The 19889-nt window shown below is 44.6% G+C and overlaps 2 protein-coding genes across 2 annotated transcripts in view; both read right to left on the reverse strand.

Moving 5' to 3' along the window:
* Positions 1-6787: 6787 nt before the first annotated feature.
* RSKR (ribosomal protein S6 kinase related) lies at positions 6788-11739 on the reverse strand. Its single transcript, XM_062216151.1, has 12 exons — positions 11443-11739; positions 10823-11071; positions 10650-10733; positions 10450-10518; positions 9996-10065; positions 9655-9759; positions 9441-9481; positions 8816-8843; positions 8642-8731; positions 8467-8555; positions 8255-8365; positions 6788-7830 (listed from the first exon to the last, which is right to left on the reverse strand). The coding sequence occupies exons 1-12, from the start codon at positions 11497-11499 to the stop codon at positions 7609-7611; spliced, it is 1215 nt and encodes a 404-aa protein (XP_062072135.1). The 5' UTR covers positions 11500-11739; the 3' UTR covers positions 6788-7608.
* Positions 11740-11832: 93 nt separating this feature from the next.
* Positions 11833-19889, reverse strand: part of BLTP2 (bridge-like lipid transfer protein family member 2) — a 32701-nt gene continuing 24644 nt past the window's right edge. Inside the window, exons 29-39 of the mRNA XM_062216150.1 lie at positions 19261-19382; positions 18659-18814; positions 18451-18572; positions 16322-16502; positions 15502-15588; positions 15179-15289; positions 14919-15054; positions 13727-13857; positions 13456-13557; positions 13033-13167; positions 11833-12602 (exon numbers count right to left, since the gene is read on the reverse strand). Of these exons, the coding sequence (XP_062072134.1) occupies positions 12420-12602; positions 13033-13167; positions 13456-13557; positions 13727-13857; positions 14919-15054; positions 15179-15289; positions 15502-15588; positions 16322-16502; positions 18451-18572; positions 18659-18814; positions 19261-19382 (1466 nt within the window). The 3' untranslated portion in view covers positions 11833-12419. The remainder of the gene's footprint in view (positions 12603-13032; positions 13168-13455; positions 13558-13726; positions 13858-14918; positions 15055-15178; positions 15290-15501; positions 15589-16321; positions 16503-18450; positions 18573-18658; positions 18815-19260; positions 19383-19889) is intronic.

Genomic DNA, 19889 nt, shown 5'->3' on the forward strand with positions numbered 1-19889 from the left:
TCCACTGGAATAGCAGCTATGTACTGTGTTGAGCATTTATGTACCTGGTGCGGTGCCTTTTTTTTTTTTTTTTTTAAGATGTATTTATTTATTTGAAAGAGTTACACACAAAGAGAAGGAGAGGCAGAGAGAGAGAGAGAAAGAGAGAGAGGTCTTCCATCCGATGGTTCACTCCCCAATTGGCCGCAATGACCAGAGCTGCGCCGATCCGAAGCCAGGAGCTTCTTCCGGGTCTCCCACATGGGTGCAGGGGCCCAAGGACTTGGGCCATCTTCTGCTGCTTTCCCAGACCATAAGCAGAGCTGGATTGGAAATGGAGCAGCCGGGACTCGAACCGGCGCCCATATGGGATGCCGGCACTGTAGGCGACGGCTTTACCCACTATGCCACGGCGCCGGCTCTTGCGGTGCCTTTTTCTATGTATTCGCTCATTCAATCCTCATAAGGACCTACGAAGTAGGAATGGCTGTAAACATCCCCATTTTATAGGCGAAGGAACTGAAACCTAGAAAGAGTATGTCGTTTGCCCAAGGTCCCACATAGTAGACAGGGCCCACTACATTCTGCTGTCTCTTGCATTCACTCTATTTGAGAAATCTGTCCACTGAAAGTGGGATTGGTTTTTGAAAGCAGCCGAAAGGCAGGTATTCAGAGTTCATCAGTGGTGGGCGAGTGTTCCTTTTGAAGCCTCAGGGCACCTTATTTACACTCTGGAAGTCCTGATGACTTGGGCAAAGCAGCAGTCCCAACGGGAGGAACTATATATAGTCAGTTATGAACTGCAGGGCCCTCAGGGTATTGGCTGTTCTAGAACTGGGCTGTTCAGTACCTCAGCCACTGGCCACATGTGGTGTTGAGCACCCAGATGTTGCTAATCTAAATTGGGAGTAGCCCTAGGTGTAAAATACCCACTGGATTTTGAAGCTTTTGTACAAAAAAGGCAAAATGTTATAACTTTTAAAAAGTGTTCTTTCAAATAAAAAGATGCTTAGAGCAAGTGAAACAATAAATAAAATGCAAAGATGTATTAAAGACACTCTACCCTCCTACAGTAACCAGTTTTATATACCCCTTTATAAAAACATGCATGCACACACACACATATAGAGGTTTTATTTCATTTACTTACATGCACATACATATGCACTGATTTTGTTTTTCCCCAAAATTAATTGAAGCACACTGGAGTGTTTGGGACTGAGGGTTATGTCTTCTACCCCCCCCCCACACACACACACACTGCCACCCCTTTTTGTCCACTTGAATTACTTTCTCCCTCCCTGGTTCTTTTCTCTGATATTCTTTCTCAATGCTCCCTCTGCCCCACCTCCCACCACCACTCACATACAAACTGAGCAGATGAAATATTTTACAAAACTGGGATTTCTTACACTTCTGTATTGTGATCCATTCAGTGGATTGTAAAAATCCTTCCAAGCCAGCTGATATGTTTTTTTTTAATTTATTTATTTGAAAGAGTTAAAAAGAGAGAAAAGGAGGGCAGAGAGAGATAGAGATAGAGATAGAGAGAGAGAGAGAGAGAGAGAGAGAGAGACAGGTCTTCCATCCACTGGTTCACTCCCTAATTGGCTGCAACAGCCGGAGCTGAGCTATCAGGAGCCAGGAACTAGGAGCTTCTTCCAAGTTTCCCATAACAGTGCAGAGGCCCAAGGACTTGGGCCATCTTCTACTGCTTTCCTAGGCCATAGCAGAGATAGGAAATGGAGCAGCCAGGACTCGAACCGACATCTATATGGGATGCCAGCACTGCAGGTGGCAGCTTTACCTGCTATGCCTCCAAACCAGCCCCGATGATATGGTTCTGATTGACTTGTCAATTCATGTTCCTTGACCATATTTTCAAGTTTTCTAACTTGAGAGTTTTGTAGTCTACTACAGATGACATTGTCTGTCATCACATTTCAGATCTCACATTTTTTTTAAAGCTTTATTTGAAAGGCAGAGTAACAGGGGTGGGGTTTGAGAAAGAGAGATCTGTATGCTGGTTCACTCTTCGAATGCCTACATAGCCAGGGCCAGGCTAGTCTGAAGCCAACAGCCAGGAAGCAACTCTATCAAGGTCTCCTACGTGGGTGGCAGGAACCCAAGTACTTCCGTCACCATCTGGTGTCTTCCCATGTGCATTAGCAAAAAGCTGAATTAGAAGTGGAGTAGCATATTCAAACCAGGCACTCTGATATGGGATGTAGTCATCCCAAGTGGTGGCTTAACCTGCTTCACCACAATGCCCACCCTGCACATATTTATGTTTACCAACTGATTTTACTAATGGTATCTTTTGCCATACAAAGATAAAATTTTAATGTGGTCAAAGATCTTACCTATCATAACATCTCAGTTTCTCATCTTGAGTCATCCTTTCAGCAGAACAATTTTTAAGGATTTATTTATTGGAAAAGCAGAGTGGCTGTGCCAGGCCCAAACCAGAAGCCATGAACTCCATCCAAGTCTCCATGTGAGTTTCAGAAGCCCAAGTATTTGGGCCATCTTTGCTACTTCCTCAGGTGCATTAAACTGGAACTCTCATATGGGATGTTGGCATCTAGCCTCACAGGCCATGGCTTATACTTGTTGTGCCACAACATTGGCTCCTCTCATCAAATTTTTATGTAAATATGTTTCAGTGTACTTTCATTTTTTTCTTGGTTTAACTATCGCCTCATTCCCTTGTCTTCTAGATGTTTTAAAATTTGTAATGTTTTAATTATATTTAAATCCTTTATCTGGGATTAAGTTTTGCATATGATATGAAACAGGTCCAGCTATTTAAAAAGTTGTAATTTGTGGGGCTGACATTGTAGCACAGCAGGTTAAACTGCTGCTTATGATGCCAACATCCTAAATCAAAGTGCTAGTTTGAATCCCAGCTGTTCTGCTTCCAATCTAAATTCCTGCTAAGGCACTACAACAGATGATGGTTCAAGTGCTTGGGCCCCTTCCACCTATGTGGGAGACCTGTATGAAGTTCTGCCTCTTGGCTTCAGCCTGGCCCAGCTGATGCTGTTGTGACCATTTGGGGATTGAACCAGTAGACAGATCTCTCTGTCCTCTCGGATGCACTGCCTTTTAAATAAAATATTTAAAACATTTTTTACTATAATTTTTAAATTAGTTTAAGATTTTTATTTATTTGAAAGAGTTACAGAGAGAGGTAGAGACAGAGAGGTCTTCCATCTGCTGGTTCAACTCCCCATATGGCCGCAATGGCCAGAGCTGTGCCAATCTAAAGCCAGGAGCCAACAGCTTCTTCCAGGTCTCTTATGTGGGTGCAGGGGCCCAAGGACTTGGGCCACCTTCTGCTTTTCCAGGCCACAGCAGAGAGCTGGATCGGAAAAGGAGCAGCCGGGACTAGAACCAATGCCCATATGGGATGCCATTGCTTCAGGCCAGGGTTTTAACCCGCTGCACCACAACACCGGCCCCTATAATTTTTAAATTCTAGGATTAGAGATTTTGTTTTTGCTTTTTTAAAGATTTATTTGAAAGGCAGAGTTAGAGTGGGAGAAAGAAAGAGATCCTCAATCCGCTAATCACTCCCCATATGGCCACAATAGCCAGAGCTGGCTCACACCCCCAATAGCCGCCGCGGCTGGTGCACTGCACTCCAGGGCCACAGCAGAGGAGCAACCGGGACTAGAACCTGGTGTGCCGGCACCACAGGTGGAGGATTAGCCTGTTAAGCCGCGGCGGCGGCCAATATTAGTTTTCTGGGACTGTCTTACCAAAGCTCCATAGACTGAATGCCTTAAGTAATATTTATTTTCTCATAATTCTGGAGGTTTAGATGTCAGAGATCAAGGTGCTAGCAGAGTTGGTTTCTTCTGAGGCCTCTCTTGCTGGCTTAAAAAATGGCCATCTTCTCCCTTTTTACGGTCTTCCTCCTGTTTATCTGTCCTAATCTATTTTTTTAAAAAGAGATGTATTTTTTTAATTTGAACAGCAGAGTGACAGAAAGACAGAGTTCTTTTTTTTTTGGACAGGCAGAGTTAGACAGTGAGAGAGAGAGAGAGAGAAAGGTCTTCCTTCTTTCCGTTGGTTCACCCCCGAAGTGGCCGCTATGACCGGCGGGCTGCACCAATCCGAAGCCAGGAGCCAGGCGCCTCCTTCCGGTCTCCCATGCGGGTGCAGGGCCCAGGCACTTGGGCCATCCTCCACTGCCTTCCCGAGAGAAGAGCTGGACTGGAAGAGGAGCAACCAGGACAGAGTCTGGCGCCCTAACCGGGACTAGAATCTGGGGTGCCGGTGCCGCAGGCAGAGGATTAGCCTAGTGAGCCATGGCGCTGGCCAGAGACAGAGTTCTATCCACTGGTTTACTCCCCAAATGGTTACAATAGCTAGTGCTACAGGAGACTGGCACCTTCTCTTCCTATCTGTAATTCTAACTTATAAATAAATCTTTAAAAAAGATACTATCTAAAGTAACCAAGGAATTGAGATTACAAGCTTCTTAAGTCACTGAAGAAGTAAACAAATGAATAACAATATAGGTTAGAGGTAAAAACAATGAGTAGAGCTACAAAGACTTTTCTTTTAAAGATTTATTTATTTATTTGAAAGACAGAGAAAGATACTTCATCTGCTAGTTCGATCCCCAAATGGCCACATCGGCTGGAGCTGGGCCTATCCAAAGCCAGGAGCTAGGAGCCAGGAGCTTCTTCCAGGTTTCCCACGTGGATACAAGGACCCAAGTATTTGGGCCATTTTCTGCTGCTTTCCCAGGTGAAATAGCAGGGAGCTGGATCAGAAGTGGGGCAGCCAGGACTTGAAACAGCACTCGAATGGGATGCTGGTGCCACAGGCAGTAGCTTTATCCACTATGCCACAGCACCAGCTCCTACAAAGACTTTTCTAGAAGATTACAAGGATTAGTGTTAAGACTAATCTTAAACTTTTGCAGAAGATGGAATATACAGTAAAATATCCTTGTTTACATTCTAGGTAATGAAAAAGCATAGGGATAAACCTAAAATATCATTTCAGTGTATATTAATAAATGCTATGTGAATCTCATGGAAGTAAGTAATAGGTATTATATATGTGTAGGTCAGTGATTCTGAATGGAAGAAGAAAGCAGTGTTTTTTCAAATTTTACTTAAACTTGGACCTAGGAAAGAAACCCTAATGATATTATGTTAACCATTTCCTAAGGACCTTAGCCCATTACGCTGTGACAAAGGCCATGTAATGCTGGATAAACTGAACATTAATTAACACTGAGCCAGATACACAGGATCATAAAAACCTCTGCATCTGCCCTTTGAAAATGCATCACAGAAACCTGAAACTATATCCACAATTAACAATCAGTGGTTGTAACTCATTTTTTATGTCCAGAAACTAAGACCCAGAAAGATTCAAATGACTTGTTTAAAGACACTGAAATAGTTATTGGTGGACCCAGGCACCAGTTTTCCTAAATTCTAAATTCCAATCTAATGCTCTTAACTACTCTTTTCAAAACCATTAATTTCTATTTTTAGTAGTCAGGGTTTTTATCCAGTGTGCAATTCTGGTCACAAAACACATGACATAAGAGTGAAAGATATATTCTATTTATTTAGATGCCAATCTTATTCCAAAAAAGGCTTATAAGGATATAGATAAAACAGTAACCTAAAAAAAGATTAAAAAAATTTTTTTAATTTTTTTTTTGACAGGCAGAGTGGACAGTAGAGGGAGACAGAGAGAAAGGTCTTCCTTTTTGCCATTGGTTCACCCTCCAATGGCCGCCGCAGTAGGCGCGCTGCGGCTGGCGCACCACGCTGTTCCGATGGCAGGAGCCAGGTGCTTATCCTGGTCTCCCATGGGGTGCAGGGCCCAAGAACTTGGGCCATCCTCCACTGCACTCCCTGGCCACAGCAGAGAGCTGGCCTGGAAGAGGGGCAACTGGGACAGGATCGGTGCCCCGACCGGGACTAGAACCGGTGTGCCGGCGCCGCAAGGCGGAGGATTAGCCTGTTAAGCCACGGCACCGGCCCAAAATTTTAAAATTAGACTAAGGAAAATAAAAACAGGAAGTTGGAACCAAGAACTTGACTAGCATACAAATAAATACTTGTTGGAGGTGGACCACAAATCAGGTTCTAAGTGGTCTAGCATTAGTACAAAGAGTAAACAGTTGAATATTTACTTTCCTAAAGTAAAAAACAGCAATTAAGGAAAAGCACAACTAGGTCCAGAGAAAACTTCTCCCATGCATCCTTAAGTAAAATATTAACTATAATGATAAGCACCCTTTTAGAGTATCCACAGCAAATAAGTTTCATACAGAGATTTTTCAAATGGATTGCTAAAAAGCACAATCCAGAAAAAGCAACTCTGTAGAGGCCAGTAAAATGCCAGCTATATACAAGAAAAATCTAGCTTAAGTATTTCCCCTCAAATTTCAGAACAAAAATGAAGCTTTTGAAAAGTTAAAGAAAAATCAAAGTCATAAACACTAGAAATGTATACACATTCAAGATCCAGATGATTTTCCTTACAAAAGGAAATGCTTCTTGATACACATCTGTAACCGTCAATCTTGGCATTCATGTCATACCTCTCAGTTGCTTGGTTTGCCCACTACAAACTGAATCTTGGGCTATCTAGGGGAAATGATCAGTTTAATAATCCTATGTTTCTTTTTTTTTTTTTTTTTAAAGATTTATTTATTTATTGCAGAGGCAGAGGCAGAGGCAGAGGCAGAGAGAGCTCTTCCATTTGCTGGTTCACTCCCCAGTTGGCTGTAATGACTGGCGCTGAGCTGAGCTGAGGTGATCCGAAAGCCAGAAGCCTGGGTCTTTTTCCTGGTCTCCCACGCAGGTGCAGGGGCCCAAGAAATTGGGGCATCTTTCACTTTCCCAGGCCATAGCAGACAGCTGTATTGGAAGTGGAGCAGCCCACACTCAAACAGCGCCCATATGGGATGCCAGTACTGCAGGCGGCGGCTTTACCCACTACACCACAGCACTGGCCCCAATCCTATGTCTTTCAAGGAGGTTTAGTTTTAGCAAAAATTTGGATAGCTGTTCCAATCACCCCTAGATAACACATTTAACCCATCCATATTTTCCTTTTTTTGTTTCTGTTTTCTTCTTCACATTTGGCTATTAGATTCACTTTCCAATTCATAAAAATTAAATTTATTACAGGCTGGTCTCAAGCTCCCATATCACATTTGTTAGCTGCATACTTAGTGGTTGAAATGCCAGCTTTTGAGATCCTTGAAAAACATTCATATTGTTTCCAATAAGCCTATTAAACAAATAAATAGTACCTTGGGACCCATGGCAAATACAGAAGGAGAGGGACAAGTAGAAGCTACCTTCAGCTGCAGCTTGAGGATAAGAGCAAGGAGAAGTAAAGCAAAGGAAAAGGTCACCACCTTGATCTGAACTGAGAGGTGGGCATATGTTGAGGAAGAGCTAGAACCAGTTGTGGCTATACCGAAAGCAGAATGACTTAGAATATGAACTCTGCTCCAACGCTTGGATTAATAAAATGGTAAGGGGCTAAATTGGATTTTCAAAGTGGTCATACAGTGGAGGAGATCCTCAGGTTCTCAGCTTGTTCCAATCTAGTAGCAGTTCAAGCATGGGTGGAGGCTCAAGCATGGTTGAGGTGGACTAGGAAGGATTCCAGATCACAGTCAAAGTCCTTGAAGGGCATGGACTCCAATGGACTACGTTGGGTAGCTTGTGTCTCCATGATAAAATTCACTGGCTGCTTCTGTAGGAGCTCTGGGTCAAAGGCCATACCCCGAAAGAAAGGGTGGACTTGGAAGTGATGTAGATAACGTAGACGGTGGAGGGGATTCAGGCATAAGAGCTGAAGGAAAATAGAGCATGAAGGATAAGGGATAAGGCAGAGAAGAAGCTGAACTGAGAAGATGGAAATTTGTGAAGCTGTGGAGGGAAGAAAGGACCCTACAAATTTGAGGATTTGAAAAAGAGGGAGAAATAGAGGATAATTTGTGGCAAAGGTAGGAATAAAGGAACTGTGTGCATTTTCAGGTGGTAAGAGTACAGAACTAGTCCACTCTCAGGATTTATCTGTTCTGGATGGGGAGGAAATTGGAGAGATCAGGAACTCAGGAATGAAATCTGAAGAACTGGTTAGAGGGCAAGTAGTGAGGTGGTTAATTAGAGCTCCTCTAAAAAAGTAATCAATGGAACTGGAAGTGTAACTTCAATGAAAAGGGAAGGATACAGTGAATGGACTGGTGGTCAAGAAGAAAAATGCTTACCCTTACCTCATGAAGCAGGAGTGAGAGCTCCTGGTTAAGAGAAGCTGGGATCTCAGAGTCACAGTGGGTCACATTTGCCAACATGGCCACATGATCTCTACCTGCAGCCACTGGGAACTGAGTTAGGAGGCAGGAAATGGGAATAAAGCAAAATTTCCTAGTCTTTCTTCACATCACAGGGCACAGCTCCTCTCTTCTCTGCCCTACACCATTCTCACCTTTCCAGTTGCCAGAGAGAAAAGCAAGACACCCAAGGACCACCAATCAGCAGCATGGTTGTAAGGCCCTCCACTCAGGACCTCTGGGGCTACAGATTTGAAAGATACTTGTCACTGATATCTTTTGGCTCTCTTGCCCAATGCTTACCCACCAGCTTTATTCTCTCTCTCTTACCCATGTATTGAAGAGTGCCACAAATAGTATAGGCTCGGGCTCCCTGGGGTAGGCGGCGGGACAGACCAAAGTCTGTCAGTTTCAGATGGCCTATGAAAAAAGATAAGGCAACAGCAGCACTCCATTCTATCCCTCATCAGCCATGATTTATTTCCAAACTAAGATAACTCTTACCTCGTTCATCCAGAAGGATATTTTCCATCTGAAAGACACAGGTGAGAAGTTATTATTCTTCCTCTTCCTTTCAACTCTCTTTCATCACAGATAACCACAGCTGAAGAAGATGCCCTGCTCAGCATTCAAGTCTATACCAGGCTGGCACCACGGCTCACTAGGCTAATCCTCCACCTGCGGCACCAGCACCCCAGGGTTCTAGTCCCAGTTGGAGCGCCGGATTCTGTCCCAGCTGCTCCTCTTCCAGTCCTGCTCTCTGCTGTGGCCCAGGAGTGCAGTGGAGGATGGCCCAGGTGCTTGGGCTCTGCACCTGCATGGGAGACCAGGAGGAAGCACCTGGCTCCTGGCTTCGGATTGGAGCAGTGGGCGGCCATGGCGGCCACTTGGGGGGTGAACCAACATAAAAAGGAAGACCTTTCTCTCTGTCTCACTATATAACTGTCAAAAAACAAAAACAAAACAAAACAAAACAAAAAAAAGTCTATACCTAAAGGCCCCTTACACAAATCCCTGGCACCCATGGGGGCCCCATGGTCAGCTGTTCTCAGCTCTCCACCTGCCTTCTTGACCTACTGGGACTTCTTACTGAGGCTTATCCTCAAAGAGAAAAAACACTTAACTCTACCTTCACATCTCGATGGATGATGCCCAAGTCATGGAGATAGCCTGTGGATGATAGTAAGCATGGAATGTGCTGAGCTCTCCTTTCCAGTTTCCCTGGTAGGCCCTACCCCACCTTACCCTTACCCTTAGACTTCCAGAGTTAATATCAATTCTCTTTCTCCCATCCCCTGCAACTTACCTCTTCTCTCCCCATTTCCTTTACCCATTTCACTTACACAGCACCAGGATCAGCTCGGCAGCAAAAAGACGGATGGAAGCCTCAGGAAAGCAGCCAACAGCAGACCAAAGGGAGTACAGATCTGTGCTGCAGTAGCTACACACTGCAAAGCACCAGAAGTGTAGGCAACGTTTTGGGGGCTACAGTGTCTGGGCTCAAGGCCTTGTAGGCCTCCTACCCTAACTGATGTCACCTGCTGTTCCCTCTCCCTTTGGGATACAGAGGTGCTATGAGAAAGGAACAGAGCAGAGGTAAAACAAGCCCAGAGAGACAAGTAATCTCAGGTGGGAAGAATGATTCAAGGACCCTTGGGGATGAGGAGAGGGGCTAGATACTCACTAATGAAGAGGTGCCGTTTTCCTTGCCAGCTGTCCCCCAAGCTGTGTACAAAAGGATGGCTGATCTGTTGCTAGGGACAAATAAAAGAGGAAGTTAAGGAACAACAAGGTCACCAAGAATAAAGGCAGCCCAAAAATCTGGTTATACTGAGAAGGAGCCGCTGCCTCACTTCTGTTTAGAGGAACTCAATAATTGAGATTGACAGCTTGGTAATGCTGGAACCAGCATGATACTAAGAAACATACTGGGACATGCTGGAGATTTCTCTGCCAAGAGCTTGAGTACCTATGTTGATAGCTGATGGCTACTTTTCCCAGGATTTCATCTAATATTAAATAAGGCTGAAACAAATGGCAGGAGCAGAACCAGGAAAATCAAGGAATTTCAACAAGAAAGGTGCTTCCCCCAGATATGGTTTAGCTCTTCTCACAATCCTTTCCAGGTCTCAGCATACCTGGATGCTAACCTCTTCTTTACATTGCCTCACGGTGTTCCTCTGTAGGACTTTTACCTTAGGTACCACCTATAAAAGGAAAAGACTGATGACTCATGGAGGAGAATAGTATATTTAATCATTTATTGCTCCAGATTTCTCTGGAACCAAGATTAGAAGCAGGGAGTAGAACATAATGTGGAAGAATGCCTAGGTCCTACCTTCACAGCAAATACAGCTTTCTGCGTACAATCTAGCACCTTCAGAACAGTTCCAAAGGAACCTTTGGCTACAAGGGATAAAATCTGTTGAGAAAAGGAGAACAGGACAATTGAAACCTGTTGTTTCCAGATTTCTCCCAGACAGACCTCTCCCAAGGATTCCATTGACCTACCTTTAAATGCTGCTGCCCCTTAATGGGTCTCATAGGGAACTCCGGTAAAAAGAGGTTGATGAACTGAGGCACCGGCCATTCAGACAGAGGCTTCTCTGTTAGCACTGGGGCTGGCTCTAGGGGCTTTGGGTGCCGGCACTGATGCCCCCAGGGTTCCCTCAGCTCTTCCAGACCTGACCTGATGGGCCCCACACCTGACCAGAGGCTCTTCCAGCCTTGGGCCCAGCGGCCCTGGATGTTGCCACCACCCTGCTAAAAACCAAGGAAGCCACTCTAAACCTTCTGCCACTGAGGCATTGCAGGTTCTGCCCAACTCAGCAGGTCCTCTGTCCCCTCAAGTCTCAGCCCCTGAGGTACACTTCTGATGAGGCAAAATTCCCAGTCTCTTGTGCTAAGGCCTGGATTTCCTGGACACAATTCAAATCTAACTATTGGACATTTTCTCCATCAGACACCAACAAGACAATCTGAGCTTTCTTCACACTGTAGGCAATGCTTTCTCACATTATAGCCTCCTTGCCCATCCCACAGTGGGGGTGCTCCTAACAAGATACTTCCCAGGACTCAGGCCATTGCCTCCTTCACCTCCCTCTACAGGCTGCCGGAGCCCCACAGCCTACCTTGTGAAGAGCAGCCACCCGGGTGTGTTGCCCCTGCCGACAGCTTACTGCTCCCATCCCAGCCTCCCAGCCTCTGCCTCCTCTCTCCTTCTGCTAAATCTGTCCCAGTTACATAAGCACTTCCTCCCCCTGATGTGCATCACACATGAGCCCTGCCTCTTCTAATGTGCAGAAAATCCATCAGAATGAGGCCAGTGGCACATTAGAGCTGGGAAGTATCTGTGGTATAGTTTCAGAGCAGAGGAAGGAGGAAGCCACCCTTGTTAAAGTGGCAGCTGTAAGACATCTTGGGTTGGTGGAGAGGGAAAGACACAGGTTGAATACATGCACTCAATACAAACTACCCCCCCCCAAAAAAAAAAAAAAAAAACCAGCATCAAATTTAAAATATTTGTTTTTTCTTTCAATCATTTTTGCCATTTTCCAGGGTATATCCCAGGGGGAAGAGTAGGAGAACCATGGCCAGCCCTAGCTCCGATCACCATCCTCCCAAATGAGCTTAGCACATAGACTGGGGAAAAGCTGATTCTTCCCAAGACAATAATACCTTTTATACAAGGCAGTGGAGTGAGGGACAGAGGATCAGCCCCTTCCCCTAAGCTTCCTGGCAGAGGGAGGACAGTTACACTTAGAAATGTGTGTGTGTGTGTGTGTCTATAAAAATTTATCATACTTGAACAGGACTATAACTCTACCCTTTCAGTTGATCCCCAGGGCCCATTCCCTGGGTCTTGCTCTCTTGTTGCCTCTGGCCCTGGAACTGATCAGCATGAGATGGAACTCAGCATAATATTATCTACCATGCCCCATAGGGAACAGGCCAGCTACTAAAGAACAGTGCCTTTCTCCCCTGTACCCTCTGTGGGCTCCTGACCCCCACAAATCCTGAGGGATGAAGGGAAGCCCCTCCCACCCCACAAGTCCCTGGGGCCTGAGCCAGAGTCAGATCCTGTAATGTAGCCACTCAGATTGACAGATCACTTGCGCCTGCCAAAGATGGACTTCTTGCCAGGGTTCTTGTCGCCCACACTTAAACCGATGAGGAGCCGGGCTTTCTCCTCCTCTTCCTGCTGTTGCATGTTCAGGTCTGATTTAGTTTCTAGCTTTCTCCGGACCTCAGACCCTGTTGCAGGCTTCAGCCTTAGCTTCTCTTTGATTACCTGGCAAGTTGGAGAGGAGTAGAAGGAAAGGTAAATATTAGTGGGACATGTAGAATAAGTCAAAATGAACCAAGTCAAGAAATATTTATTAAACTTACATGCAAGGCACAATGGGACAATTCAAATTATAAAATAGTCTCTGCTTTCAAGAAGCTTACAGTCTAAATAGAACCCAATCTAAGCCTGATGTTATGTAAGCCATTAATTCCCTTAAAATCAGTGGTGGTTAACAAATAATAGAAACACTTTAGCAAACATTCAGTTTAATCAACTGGGTAAAATCCTGGAGAGGGCATGGATAGAAGTCACTCTTTTCACCTGTCCCTTCCCAAGGCTATTTGTTAATATATTTTAGAGTGAAAGGCTCCTGAGCAGGAGATCTGCTTGCCAGCCCCTGCTAACCAAAAAGCCATGAGCCCTGGCGGGATACCTGGGCAACCAGGGCTTTGCGGCTATCCCTTTTGACAGCCATAGCAAAGTCTAGCCATGTCCATGTGTTGTTGTGGTATTCCAGACAGGGCAGCACCAGGTTTAGGTCACCCCAATCCACACTGTTTTTCTCACCCTGCAAGAAAAGGAGGTGGAGAGGAAAGAAAAGAAAAAAACACATTAAGTTACCATTTTGAGTCTAAGCCAGTACTTTAGTGTGAGTCCTGTGACAACAGCCTACATATATTGATTTTTTTCTTACCTCAGTCTGATAATTGTGCTGACTCCTGAAGGGAGCAGAGGAAACCTATCACCCATATCCCAGCTTCACAAGAAGCCTGGCCGTTTCCCTGTCTATAATATCTGATGATCCTATCTGGTTCCATTCCCACTGTATTCTAGACAGTACAGAGAAGGTGCAGACCTTGTAGCTGACACACAGTGGAACCTGTGGAATCTTTATGTAGATGAAGGAGTTGTTCATGGCAGCTCGCTCTTTCATCTTGTCAATATCATCCACAGGGTGCTAGAAAAAGCAGGAAAGGAACATGAGTTCCAAAATCATCAGAATAAATGCAAGAACTTCAATATCTTTCCTTTTACCCCCTTAGTAGACTCAAAGGAAACAGAAGAAATCTCCAGTCAGGCCAGTTTCTCAGAACTCTCTTTTTCTGTCATCAGGGCATGTCTGGTACCTCAGGTGATTTGCGAAATGACCGTCTGACCCCAGAACTCCGAGTCAAGCCCTGCGTCACACCCTTCCCAGGGCCCAATGGTACTGCATCATCTGTGGCAATCAGCTGCCGAGGTTTCACCACTGGTATGCCTGTAAAAAAGAAAGTGCAGAGTGGGCAATGCGGTACAGCAGTTTTAAGCACTTTGGGAGGTAGCATATGGTAATTCAAGTGCTGGGGCCCCTGCTGCTCATGCAGAAGATGCAGATGGAATTCTGGGTTCCTGGCTTTGCCCTAGCCCAGCTTTGGCTGCTGCAGGCACTTGGGGAGTGAACCAGCAGATGGTAGAACTCTCTTCCTCTCTCTCTCTCTGCCTTAAATTAAGTAAACAAAAAAAAAAAAATTTTTTTAAGAAATAGAAAAAACAAGCACACTAGTTCTCATCCTCTTTCTGAACCTTCAGCTGTCTCTATAAAAAAAAAAAAGAATGGGGTGGCAACCATAAAGTCTTTTTTTTTTTTTTTTTTTTTTGACAGGCAGAGTGGATAGTCACTATCCACAGACAGAGAGAAAGGTCTTCCTTTTTGCCGTTGGTTCACCCTCCAATGGCCGCTGCGGCCAGCGCATTTCGCTGGTCCAAAGCCAGGAGCCAGGTGCTTCTCCTGGTCTCCCATGCGAGTGCAGGGCCTAAGCACTTGGGCCATCCTCCACTGCCTTCCCGGGCCATAGCAGAGAGCTGGCCTGGAAGAAGGGCAACCGGGATAGAATCCGGCGCCCCAACCGGGACTCGAACCCGGTGTGCCAGCACCGCAAGGCAGAGGATTAGCCTGTTAAGCCACGGCGCCAGCCCTTTTTTTTTTTTTTTAACAGGCAGAGTGGACAGCGAGAGACAGAGAGAAAGGTCTTCCTTTTCCGTTGGTTCACCCCCCAATGGCCACTGCGGCCGGCGCACCGTGCTGATCCGAAGTCAGGAGCCAGGTGCTTCTCCTGGTCTTCCATGCAGGTGCAGGGCCCAAGGACTTGGGCCATCCTCCACTGCCTTCCTGGGCCACAGCAGAGAGCTGGACAGGAAGAGGAGCAGCCAGGACAAAATCTGGCGCCCCAACTGGGACTAGAACCCGGTGTGCCGGTGCCACAGGCTGAGGATTAACCTATTGGGCCGCGGCACCGGCCAACCCCATTCTTCTTGATGCTCCACCATCAAAGTTCTCACCAGTAGTCACCAGTTTGGATTTATCCTCTTCATCTCCAACTTCATCATCTTCCACACTTCGGCCAGGAAAGAAAAAACCCATCATTCTATGGAAGAACTGGTGTGTCAGCTGGATGGTGAGAGGCACCACATTTACCTAAAGGAGAAAAGGTTTAAGAAGTAATTAAGGTCAGACCCCATCCTTCCATTTCCTAACCCTACTATGATGTAATACACAGCTAGTTTCTGCTGCCCTTTGTCCCAAGAAACAGTTTACTAACCTCAAAATGCTCCTTAACAGAGATACCCCCAACTGGTGGCCGGACTTTGCTGAAGAGGCGAAGTGCTAGCTGTCGCCCAGACTGGCAGGAGCTCTGGGGCCGCAGAACTACCTGTGGGGTAAAGTGGACAAGAGCCCAACCCAATGTCCTCTGTACTACTGTAAGTCAATCTACTAATCTGCAGAATGAGAGGAGAAGCAATGGTCTCACCAAGCTGGGCAAGCTTTAGTCACATCACATCATCCAATTATTTTCTATAGTGGGTTTATATGGAAATGCCCTCTGCTAAGAAGTATGTAAATGAGCCAGAAATGGAGACTTGCCTTGTAGACAGCATTGGGGAGGAGGTTGTTCATAGTGAACCAGCCCAACTCCAAAAGATGTTCTGCTGTGTCATCAGATTTATTCACCTATAAAGACAGATTTTGGTGCGTCCACTAAGGTAAGCCTTTCTCAGGAGTTTGGTATATAAACTTGTTTTCAGGTTCTCCATATGCCCAATTCCACCCTCTGATATCTCTTTCCATTTTGTAAAATCAGTGCAACCTCTAATCCAGTTTCTCATGGGTACTACTGGCCAGGTCACTAATGCTATTTCCTAGTCATTATGGTATTATGGTAAATAGTATTTCCTAGTCATTATGGCATCAAAAAATGTTATCATTCATTTCCAAATGTGCCCTTGTAGGAGAAAGCAATGAATAATGACTTCTCACCCCATGTCATTCATTAACTGCAGGAAATATAGAATATAATAAGTATAGTATAATATATATTAATTATTATACTGCATATTATATCATATGTAGTAAGTATATATTATATGCTATATATAATATAGTGTAATATAGTATAATAACTATAGAACAGAATAGAATTCGAAGCTTGACTCTGAGAAGATTACTTTCCTTTGGGTCACACTTCTAGTGATAACCTTATTCAGTAAGAAACGTTTGACCAAGTTCATCTATACTGATATTAAATAGAAGTGCCTAAAGAAATTCTGCTCATGTTTCCAATGATGACCATCATTAACAGTCATATAATAATTAGCCCTTTTGTTTATCTCTTAAAGTTGGACTCCTGAGATAGGTCAGTGCCTCTCAATACAACTGCCTTTATGTGACTGTATACCCAAGATACCTTGCTATAGAGGAACCTTTGCAGCTCCAGTTCAGCAATCCCCAGCTGTCCATCTTCCTCTGTCAGGCGCCATCGAGCCTGAGCAAAGTAAAACTCAGTGCGACGGACCACACTCACATCTTCTTGTTGCTTTCGCAGCTCCATCTTGTTAGCTCGCTGTAGCTGAAAATCCTTGAAACACCTGTAAGTGGACAGGATGGCCAAAGGTAGTAAGGAAAGCAGCATATGGGCTGAGGGAAAGATGAAATGCTCTAGAATGATGCAGAAGGTAAGTCTAGATAGGGACATATTCTGAGGTAGCTAGTCCCTAAATTTTCTTCACTGGGTTTATTGCTCCTGACACCTGGACCATGGAGCAAAAATCTCATCTTTTAGCTTCACAGCTTTTTGATAAAGAAGTCTCTTTTACCAATAACCTCTATGATTGTATCTACAATTGTGTTTTTTACTGATCAACTTCAAGATACTCTCAGTTTAGATGCATAGTATCAAGGTCACAAAAATGATTTTTCACAACCATTTTTATTACAGTGCGGCCTTTCCTAGGAAGTAGATTCTCTAATGAGGATCCCAAAGAAGGGCTCTCAATTTCTTAGGCCAAGTTCAATGAGGCTCTCTTAGGAAGAAGTGTCCAAATCTACTCATACATCATACATTTTTTTTTTATTTAGTAAATATAAATTTCCAAAGTACAGTTTATGGATTACAATGGCTTCCCCCCCCCCCATAATTTCCCTCCCACTTGCACCCCCCCATCTCCCATTCCATTCACATCAAGATTCATTTTCAATTCTCTTTATATACAGAAGATCGATTTAGTATATATTAAGTAAAGATTTCATCAGTTTGCACCCACACAGAAACACAAAGTGTAAAATACTGTTTCAGTACTAGTTATAGCATTACTTCACATTGGACAACACATTAAGGACAGAGCCCACATGAGAAGTAAGTACACAGTGACTCCTGTTGTTGACTTAACAATTTGACACTCTTGTTTATGGCGTCAGTAATCTCCCTAGGCTCTAGTCATGAGTTGCCAAGGCTATGGAAGCCTTTTGAGTTCGCCGACTTCGATCTTACTCCAAAAGGGTCATAGTCAAAGTGGAAGTTCTCTCCTCCCTTCAGAGAAAGGTACCTCCTTCTTTGATGGCCCTGTTCTTTCCACTGGGATCTCACTCGCAGAGATCTTTCATTTAGGTCTTTTTTTTTTTTTCCCCCAGAGTGTCTTGGCTTTCCATGCCTAAAATACTCTCATGGGCTCTTCAGCCATATCCGAATGCCTTAAGGGCTGATTCTGAGGCCAGAGTGCTATTTAGGACATCTGCCATTCTGAGTCTGCTGTATATTCCACTTCCCATGATGGATCATTCTCTCCCTTTTTGATTCTATCAGTTAGTATTAGCAGACACTAGTCTTGTTTGTGTGATCCCTTTGACTCTTAGACCTATCAGTGTGATCAATTGTGAACTGAAATTGATCACTTGGACTAGTGAGATGGCATTGGTACATGCCACCTTGATGGGATTGTACTGGAATCCCCTGGCACGTTTCTAACTCCACCATTTGGGGCAAGTCCGATTGAGCATGTCCCAAATTGTACATCTGCTCCCTCTCTTATTCCCACTCTTATATTTAACAGGGATCACTTTTCAGTTAAAATTTAAACACCTAAGAATAATTGTGTGTTAATTACAGAGTTCAACCAATAGTACTAGAACAAAAAATTATTTATTTGAAAAGCACCGAGAGATAAACAGAGATCCCTCATCCACTGGTCCACTCCCCTAATGCTCACAAAAGCCAGGACTGGGCCAGGCCAAAGCTAGGAGCCAGGAACTTAATCCACAATCTCACATGTGGGTAGCAGTGATTACTTGAGCCATCACATGCTACCTCCCATAATATCCACTAGCAGGAGCTAGAATTGAGAGCAGAGCTAGAACTCAAACCTAGGTACTCAGGTACTCTGATATGGAAGGCAGGCATCCCAACCATTATGCCAGATACCCATCCCCTATTGTGCCTCTGATAATGTACACTAGACCCAAAGACAGTCAAGAATATGAGCAAGAAAAACACCTCCAGCCGGGGCAGTGGAAATGGGCAAAGAAAGAACGCTGGAGCACCTGATGAGGATATTGAGCTCTTCACTTTCCAGCTGCAGGGTGGCCTTCTCCTGGTTTAGCTGCAACTGAAGTTTTTGGTTCAGGTCAAGCAGGTTCTCATTCTTGCTGTCATCCTGCAAAGACTACGGAACCAGAATAAGATAAATTAAGAGGAGTTCTCCCTTGTATGAGGAGACCTCCTTGTCCTCAGATCACATGGGGTGACTACCTTCATGATAGAATACATCTGCTTCTCCAGTTGCCGTATCTGGGCCACATGCTGCCGCACAGCCTCCTGCAGGTGCAATATGCTGCTGCGCTGCTCCTCAGGATTGCTAGAAATCTCAAGCTGGAATCTGACACGCTGCTTCTTCTCACTGTGCTCCTGCAGGAATGCAAAGGGAACTTAACAAGGTTTTTTTTTTTTTTTTTTTTTAATAAAGTCTTATGGTAAAGTGAAACAGAAAGAAACAAGAAATGCAATCTCTTCTGGAAAGCTAACCTCTGTTAGTCACTGCTGGTAGTAACAGTGAGGGATAGGTCAAGGCAGATTTGGCAATGCAGATTTCACAATAAGTCAGGGGGATGGAAGCCAAAGTGGGGAGTAGTTACTGTTTTTAGCAGTATGGAGAAGTTACCAGGAAAAACAAGCAAATAAGTTTGTCTTGGAAACATTCAGACCTTTTCTAGATAGGTGGAATTTCAACCGCTGCTGCTAACAAAGGACATATTAACCACAGGTTCTTTTTTCAGTATGCAACATGGCTTTTCTTAGACCCAAACATAAAGCACAGATCAGCTAAATAGCATTCTATAAGGGTCCATGCTCACCTTCCGCTTGGGTTCTACATGGAGTAGCAAGTTGTTGACGATGTCCAGGATCATGGCATACTGAGCTGGGTTGGTAGAGATTTCTAGCTCATGGTGAATGAGAGTAAAGGTATCCACAGCCCCTAGGTAAATGTTAGCATCTAAATAAGAGATTCAAATCTCTCCCTAAACATCTATTTTGTCTTTAATCTACATGTGAAACCATTCCTATTAGCCCCACAGAAAGGTAGTAAAAGTTCATGGGTAGAACATGTTTGCTAATTTCAGAACCATATACACTATTCATTCATCCCAGGTTCCTCCAAGAATACAAGTTGTTCTCTCACAGCAGAAGGTATAAATGTAGAGTAAAGTAAAATGCTATTGCCAGTGCATAATGGGACTTTTAATAATTATACTGTTGAAGCCCATGTTGTGGTGTGGTGGGTAAAGCCACTACCTGCAGCCAGGATCCAATATGGGCATTGACTAGTGTCCTAGTTGCTCCACTACCAATCTAGCTCCCTGCTAATGGCCTGGAAAGCAGCGGAGGATGGCCCAAGTGCTTGGGCTCCTGCCACTCACGTGAGAGACCTGGACAAAGCTCCTGGCTTCAGCCTAGCCCAGAAGTGGCCATTGCAGCCATCTGG

Source organism: Lepus europaeus, chromosome 18 (assembly GCF_033115175.1).
Source record: "Lepus europaeus isolate LE1 chromosome 18, mLepTim1.pri, whole genome shotgun sequence".
Lineage (NCBI taxonomy): Eukaryota > Metazoa > Chordata > Mammalia > Lagomorpha > Leporidae > Lepus > Lepus europaeus.

Excerpts from the sequence above, each read along its gene's own strand:
- RSKR (XM_062216151.1), bottom strand. The coding sequence starts at position 11,499 with ATGGGAGCAGTAAGCTGTCGGCAGGGGCAACACACCCGGGTGGCTGCT. Across the intron at positions 11,072-11,442 it reads GGGTGGCTGCTCTTCACAAG|GGTGGTGGCAACATCCAGGG; the intron begins GTAGGCTGTGGG and ends GGTTTTTAGCAG. Across the intron at positions 7,831-8,254 it reads TCTCACTCCTGCTTCATGAG|CTCTTATGCCTGAATCCCCT; the intron begins GTAAGGGTAAGC and ends ATTTTCCTTCAG.